At 38.9% G+C, this 8387-nt stretch overlaps 1 protein-coding gene across 1 annotated transcript; it reads right to left on the bottom strand.

Moving 5' to 3' along the window:
- Positions 1-1000: 1000 nt before the first annotated feature.
- Positions 1001-1690, bottom strand: LOC121781588 (serine/threonine-protein phosphatase 7 long form homolog). The gene is made up of 2 exons (XM_042179312.1): positions 1604-1690; positions 1001-1534 (listed from the first exon to the last, which is right to left on the bottom strand). Exons 1-2 carry the CDS (start codon positions 1688-1690, stop codon positions 1001-1003), a joined length of 621 nt encoding a protein of 206 aa, XP_042035246.1.
- Positions 1691-8387: the final 6697 nt, after the last annotated feature.

Genomic DNA, 8387 nt, shown 5'->3' with positions numbered 1-8387 from the left:
ATATCAGTGTGGGCTGATTTCACCAGAATACTAGGACTTGAATAAAGAAGACGGGAACTGCTCACGGAGGGAGTTGAAAATCGTCCCTCTTCCAGATAGAGAGGTGGACGAAAATTATGATAATAATTAAGTCTATTTTCTGTCTCCTTTATTCTCCTATTTATTTTAAGTCACATATTGGGTCCAATCAGTGATCTATGGAAGAATTTGGATATGGCCTCCCCCAATTAACTTCTTACTAATTAAATTGAACCCACAATTTAATATAAGCTTATATTGGAATATTACAAGCAGCCACTACAGAAGTAATATTGCACTGCCCATCCAAATCCGAAATTACAAGTATTTCGGGTTTTCATTTGTTTGTCGTTCATTTCCCATGCTGTGATCCTATTGTACCACGCCATATAGCCCGGATTAATGCGACCATCCATGGTCGCCGTGGCATGGTCAAAAATTGCTTGGAACATGTCGTGTCTCAAGTCCCATTCATCAATGAAGAATTTATGTACCTTAGCCCAATCGGCGCCCTTCCTCCCACGGCGGTGACTTTTACATAGATGTCTGACATTATGTAGCATCCTATCACAATACTGAGGAATACGCTGGTATCGGTTAAATTGTCGGCAAACGCGTCCAGCCTCGTGTGCCTCGACAAATGACCAGCACACCAAATAAGTGTCGCACAAGAAGGATGCAGTCGGATCAATGTAGTAATCGGGCAGGATACAATATGCATACGGTGTCCAAAGAAACTACAAAAAAATAATATGAAAAACACAATTAATTTCATACTATAGTAAATTCATTAACTAAGACAAAAAAATAATAAATTTAACCTTGCCCGGACGAATCAGTGATAATTGATCACGATAATGAGCTACTGAATGTCGGGGAGCATTTCCAATTTCAGTAACTCCGTGCCACCTATACATAATATTAATGTCAAAATAAGTTACCGAAAAAATACTTAATTAAGTGAGTTAATGTAAAAAATACATTACTTAGCTCCGCACGGGGTATACGGCGTGTACATAAGCGATATCAAGAAGGCTGGCCTCAATGTAGGCATTCTTTCCCACGCCCACAGTTGCAAGAGAACCATAGGTCCACCCACATCTCTTCTTTGCCTGCCTACTGAAGCCTCGCACAAATAATGATACAGATATGCTAAAGCAGCACTACCCCAATTGATATTAGCCACTTCTTCCGGATCGTCAAAGGCATTTAACCACATAAAGGGGACCTTGCACCCTGTGGTGTCCGGTAAAATAAGCCCCCTTAACAAGATTAGAGCATGTATACGTGCTCTTTGGATGTATGCATAATCATGCAGCCCATCACCCAACGGCATCGTCGCTTGGTGGATCAGAGATGTCATCAACAAACCACCGTGCTTCGTTTCTGTTTCTGCGTCAGGTATCCATTCCAACACATCTCTACACTTGCTGGGCCAATCTTCATATCCAACAGGGTAGTCACGGCCAGTGAAAACACGACCGTCTGCTCTCAAACCCCACAGGCTTTGCACATCCTGTAAGGTTACGGTAACTTCACCAACTGGAAGGTGGAAACAGTGTGTCTCAGGCCTTTAGCGCTCGACCAAGGCAGTTATAAGCTCATTGTCCATCCTCATCGGCCTTCCACATTCAACCACGCCTCTGAACCCCCATACATCAAGCCAATACATCTCATTTTCATGTATTGGCACTGCCCAAACCTTACTCTCCGTCCTACGAACTCTCAACACATTTGCTGTGCCATTTGCCAACAATGAGGCTGAAATGTGTTCGTTTTAATGAAATAGTAATGATGGATCCTCAGGTCCATAACATAATTGTTGTTCGGAACTTGCAGATGCCATCTACTTCAAAACATTCACCCAAGATTCAATTTTTTTCATAAAAACTCAACAATTCTAAATAATATGCATATGAAATACACAAATTACGGAAAATCGACCAAAAATTCCATCAATTTCATCATAACCCCTAATTTCATCATAATCCCTAAGTATAGGAAACAAAACAACAAAAATCGATCAAAAATCCATCAATTTCATCATAAACCCTAATTTTGCTAAATTACGGAAAACCTGCACAAATTAAGCAATAAATGATGTATTTAGCCAAATTTAAGAACAATTACCGGAATATGGTTGCAAAATGGTGGAAATTCGCCGGAAATTGCTGGTAATCGTCGGAATCTGCTGGGAATCGTCGCTTGGGTCGCGGCTTTCTGTCTGTGCTGCGAAGTATTTTTCCTTCTCTGCCTGTTTTAAAACCCACCGGAAGACGCATAAGCGTTATGCGTCACTAGCCAAAGACGCATAAGCATTATGCGTCACTAATAAAAGACGCATGATGCTTATGCGTCATTAAATAACGACGCATGATGGTTATGCGTTTCTCAATTAACGACGCATAACGGTTGTGCGTCACTCCCTGAGTTGGAATACAACTAAAGCTCTTCATTAAAATGGAATTCCATTTACATGCTTTACCAAAAAAAGAATTTTTCCTTAAATAATGCTATAGCTTGCCCCACAAGATAGTACACATTTCTTTGAGTACCCTAAATAATGGTATCGTAGAAAACGGTAAGGTAGTGAAGGTAGTGGAGGGCTTTAGGCGTTTTCACGAGCATAAGCCATTTTACCACCTTAATGTTCCGGTCACTCCATATCCTTTTGCCCTTTTGACCATTTTCTTCTCGTTCGGCTATTGCCGAGAAGCATCTCACCAAGCAAATGCAACTCATATTAATCTCATGATCATTCATTTAATTTTATAAACTCTATTGATAACTTTATATTTTTATTTAATCTCATCTATAACTATATATAAGGTGAGTTTTGACCTTATTTTTAATATTTATGAAATATGAGATATGAATTTGAATATTTATAAATTTAGGGTTTGAAAAAAGAGTCAGACTATAAGTTTGGCAGTAATTACAAGTCGTATAAATGTGGGGAAATAATTATATTACAAACAATTGTCACACGTAATGACATTTACTTGTTTTGAGAAATAGCATTTTGTAAAGTTTTTGCTTTGGGACGACCCAATGTATTCCTCTATTTTGAATATATTAGAGTAATGAAATTATTACAAAGCTGTGCAGTCAAAGAGAAAATTAATTAAATTGTCAACAATGGCCATACGAATAATATAAACGAGTATGAATTGATGGTCTACTAAAATACAAGTTGAAACGTATGAATTGCTCAGTTATATAAGAAAAGGTATGAATTAGTATGAAACTAAATAAATCTCTATATATACTGATTTACAAAGCAGATTCTTTCCATCAAAATTTCAAAAATGAAAAATAAGGAGAAAAGAAGGTCGGCCTTGCTTCGATTACTCACAACTAAAGGGGAATGAACAATAACATTACTGATTATAATCAATTTATAATCAGTGATGGAAAGCTATTTTGAATTTTTACATTACTGAAATTGATCAATAACATAGTTGGATTGCTTCGTAATTAATTGATTCGTGATTACCGAGAATAATGATATCTATTGCTTAATAATATTAATGGCGTTATTCTTTTCAAATGTTTTTATTCTTATTTTTATCATTTTCTGATTCTCAATAATTAAATAAACCTTAGTTAATATTTTATTTCATTTAATATTTTATCTAATTGAATAATTAATTAAAAATTAAATTGCTAACAAAATTATTATAATGAATAAGTTCAAATTAATTGAATGTAAAATTTTAATCCATTCAACCAAGCATTTTTATAATAATTATCTTAGATATAATCTAAGTAAACAAATTAATTATAATATAAAATTCAATACTAATTTAATCATAGAAAAGTTCAACTTGACTTATTCCATATTAAATCTACTACCATCGAACTAAATAAACTCTAATAAATTCTTAATTAGTAATGAACTTTTTTATTAATTATTATTAGCCGCCCAATGATTTAATTAAGGAGTTTAGATGATTAGTTTTAAATTTCAATAAGAAATTACAAATAAATTTGACTAGATGAATTTATTTGTTTAAATTACTGCATTTTACTATTATTTAATTAAATTATCTTATTATTTTATGGAATAATTAATTTAATTGGCCTAACTCAAAATAAATTGCGTAATATATTATATAGTTTAACACAAAAATAATTGGAATAATATTAATAATTAAAATATGAATGATACTTAAATATTAAAATTAAAAGTCACAAGCTAAATGTACGTTTGATGTCTTAATTTACAAATTGTGTAATTTTACTGAATAAATATACATTTACTACAAAGAAATTGTCCGCTAAAGTTTTTGAAATACTATAAAGAAAAATGAGTAAAAAAAGTTAATGGAATGTGAGTTATATTTTTATATACTGAGAATTAGTTTTATACTACTCTTCCGAATAAGAGTCATATTTGGTGTGAGCACGAGTTTTAAGAAATGTAAATAATAGTGAATTGGAAAAGTTAGTGCAATATAAAGTCCTACTTTTTATATTGGTTTTATAATAACATGTGAGTGATGTGAGTTAGTTGAATGTAAGACCTATTTACTATTTATGGTAAAAGTGGAATGTGACTCTTATTGAGATGGAATGAGTAATAAAATGTTAGTGGAAGGTGGAAATTATTATAAACAATAGTAAAAATATTAGTATCGTAAATATTGATTGACAGACTAAAAAAGAAGCTAGTGACTGACTAGAAAAAGAAGTTAGTGACGAGTAATAATGGATCGTATGGATTAATTATATAGTATAAGAATAATAGTATAATTATCAGTTCTTTCCCAGCATTTTTAAATTTTTACAAATAATAGGATTACTAGATCACATATTTGGAAAAAAAGGAAGCCAATTAGCCAAAAAAGAAAAAAAGGTATGATATGTGTTTCTGATGAATCGGCGAATTTTTGATGGTGATGAATGCTGGAAAACACAGATCACGACACAGAGAATTTACGTGGTTCGATTTACTGAGGTAAATCTACGTCCACGGGAAGAAAAAAGGGCAGAGTTGTATTGCTTGATCTGTTTTCTACAGCTTACAATACAGACTTGCTATTTTATATTTGATCTCTAGAAAGCGAAAGAGTCTAACCCTATCTATCTGATCTAGGTTCTATTTATACAAAGGACCAAGATCGTGGCATGCAGCACCATTTACTAGGTAGTGGATGTCGTGGAGATCGTGGCGATCTTGCATGGGTCCACTATCCTGCATGAGTTAATGACTGCTTGACACCACTAAATAGATCGTGGGTGTAGTGGAGGTGGAAATCCTGCATGAGTCCACTATCTCCTAGTTCGGTCGAATACTGAGACCGAACTGCTGAATTATTGCCGAGCAGCTTTTGCCGATCTGAGAGTAGAGCTTGATGCCGACCTGAGAGCAGAGTTTGATTGGTTGGCTTTTACCGAGCTGTAGGCTGGGGCCGAACTCTTTGGTTGTGCCGAACTGAACTCTGATACTCTTTAGTCATGCCGAACTGATACTCTTTCTTGGGCTTTAGGCTGATGGGCTTTACTGCTGTTGGGATTGTTTAGTACGTACTCCATCACTACCCCCCCCCCGAAAAGCGAAGTGAATTACTTCGGCATTCTGGATAAAGGTACGGGGTAAGTTGGTGTTTGTCCTCGGTCTTATGAAGTGAACTCTTCTTTGACCGGACTCGTCTTTGGTCTGATGAAATAAACATCTTTGACCGGACTCGTCTTTGGTCTGATGAAATAAACATCTTTGACCGGACTCGTCTTGTGTCCTAATTTGGCGAGTTTTATCGCTCGGATCGGACTTTCCGTTGTCCTAATTTGGGGATCGGACTTTCCCTTGTCCTAATTCGGCGAGTTTTATCGCGTGGATCGGACTTTCCCTTGTCCTAATTCAGGCAAGTTTTATCGCGAGAATCGGACTTTCGTTGCAGTTCGTTTCAGACGAAGTGCTTGATTTTTAAGCCGAATTGTGGTCTTGTATCCTCTTTAGAAGCTTGGACTTCACAATCGTTGGCTTATTGCAGTTCGTTTCAGACGAAGTGCTTGTTTCTTAAGCGGAATTGTGGTCTTGTATCCTCTTTAGAAGCTTTGACTCACAATCGTTGGCTTATTGCAGCTCGTTTTAGACGAACTGCTTGTTTAAGCTGAATTGTGGTCTTGTATCCTCTTCAGAAGCTTTGACTCACAATCGTTGGCTTGTATATGTTCTAAGAAGGGGATCAGCCTTCGAAGAACAAGATACCTCAGTAACATTTGTAAGAGACGACACGCACAGAGACAGACAAAACACACAGACAAAACGCACAGAGACAGACAAAGACCAAGCAAACCAGATAAAGCACATTGACCGAACAGGACTCAAGACTGACTGACCGGACTGTCTCTTACAAATGGAACTTCTTGAGGTTGGAAATGTGCCATGTTCGGGGTACCTGTTCTCCTGACATGTGAGCCAATTTGTAAGACCCTTTGCCGAGGACTTCTGACACCCGATACGGACCTTCCCATGTGGGTTCGAGCTTGCCCAGCTTTTCTGCTCGGCTTACTTCGTTGTTTCTCAAGACGAGATCTCCCACTTGAAATTGCAGCTTCTTCACCCTTTGGTTGTAATACCGGGCTACTTGCTCCTTGTACTTGGCTGCTTTTATGCATGCCAATTCTCTTCTTTCTTCGGCAAGATCTAGCTCAGCTCTCAGTCCGTCGTCATTCATTTCTGCTGAGAAGTTTAGAGTTCGAGGACTGGGTATGCCGATCTCCACCGGAATCACGGCTTCAGTGCCGTAAACAAGACTGTACGGAGTTTCACCGCTGGAGGTTGTGGGTGTAGTTCGGTAGGACCATAGGACTTGAGGGAGATTTTCTACCCATTGTCCTTTGGCTTGATCTAACCGAGCTTTTAACCCTTTCACCAGGATACGATTTGTTACCTCCGTTTGTCCGTTTGCTTGTGGATGAGAGACTGAAGTGAACCGCTGTTGAATATTCAGCTCTTGGCACCAATTCTTGAACGTCTTGTCGGTGAACTGAGTCCCGTTATCCGAGATGAGGATGTGGGGTATGCCAAATCGGCACACTATGTTCTTCCAGACGAAGTCCAATGCCTTTGAGCTCGTTATCGTAGCTAATGGTTCAGCCTCCACCCACTTCGTGAAGTAGTCCACGGCAACGATAAGGAATTTCATTTGCCGAGGAGCTTGAGGAAGTGGTCCCACTATGTCTATGCCCCATTGCATGAAAGGCCAAGGGCTTTGCATAGTGTATAGATCGGTCTGCGGCATCCTTGGGATATTTGCATGGATTTGGCACTTCGGGCATGTCTTGACGAGCTGCACTGCCTCTTGTACCATGGTTGGCCAATAATATCCCCATCTCAGAACTTTTTTAGCTAAAGCTCTGGCTCCGATGTGGCTACCGCACGATCCTTCATGAACTTCTCTGAGGATGTAGTCCGTCTCTTCTGGTCCTACGCACCGCAATAACGGCTGGAGGTAAGACTTTCTAAAGAGGACTCCTTCATGAAGTTCGTACCGAAGTGCTCGGCACGTGATCTTCCGAGCTTCTCTCTTATCCTCGGGCAATTGTCCTTGATCCAGATACTGCAAGATCGGCGTCATCCAGTTCGGCGAGCTGGATACTGAATGTACCTCGGCTTCATCAATGCTTCGATGCATTAATTCTTCCGCCTTTGAGCTCGGATCTGAGGCCAACTTACTTAAGGTATCTGCTCGGCTATTTTCCGCTCTGGGAATGCGGATTATCCGAAAATAGGAGAAACTTCGGCTGATGCTTTGCGCTTTGTCCAAATACTTCTTCATTCTCTCGTCACGGGCTTCACTTGTACCCAACATGTGATTTACTATGACTTGTGAATCACAATGGACTTTGAGAGATTTGACGAGCAGACTTTGCGCTAACTGGAGTCCGGCCAGGAGGGCTTCGTACTCGGCTTCATTATTAGTAGTGGGGAATAGGAATCGAAGTGAGTAGGTTACCTCGTGTCCGTCGGGAGCGACAAGTAAAATACCAGCTCCACTTCCCATCTTGTTTGAAGCTCCATCTACGAATCCGCTCCAGCAGTCCGGCGGCTCTACTTCGGGTTCCAAGGGCTGTGCTAGTTCGGCATTGGCAGAATTCTTCTGTTCGGCAATAACAGGAATTGCTTGATCGAACTTTGCTTCTGCAAGAAAATCTGCCAAGGCTTGTCCCTTGATAGCTTTCCGAGGTAGATACTCGATTGAGTGTTCTCCCAGCTCTATGGCCCATTTGGCGATTCTGCCTGATGCTTCTGGCTTGGTCAAAACTTGCCGAAGAGGCAGATCAGTTAAGACGCATACCTTGTGAGCATAGAAGTATGGCCGCAGTCTCCTTGCTGCATTTACTAACGCCAGAGCAATTTT

This window comes from Salvia splendens, chromosome 20 (genome assembly GCF_004379255.2).
Source record: "Salvia splendens isolate huo1 chromosome 20, SspV2, whole genome shotgun sequence".
Lineage (NCBI taxonomy): Eukaryota > Viridiplantae > Streptophyta > Magnoliopsida > Lamiales > Lamiaceae > Salvia > Salvia splendens.
Note: the sequence above shows the minus strand (reverse complement) of the source record. Positions and strands in the feature narration are given on the sequence as shown.

Coding starts and splice junctions, on each gene's coding strand:
- LOC121781588 (XM_042179312.1), bottom strand. CDS start 1,690: ATGTATTGGCTTGATGTATGGGGGTTCAGAGGCGTGGTTGAATGTGGA. Junction 1,535..1,603: donor ATGAGCTTATAACTGCCTTG/GTCGAGCGCTAA, acceptor GTAACCTTACAG/GATGTGCAAAGCCTGTGGGG.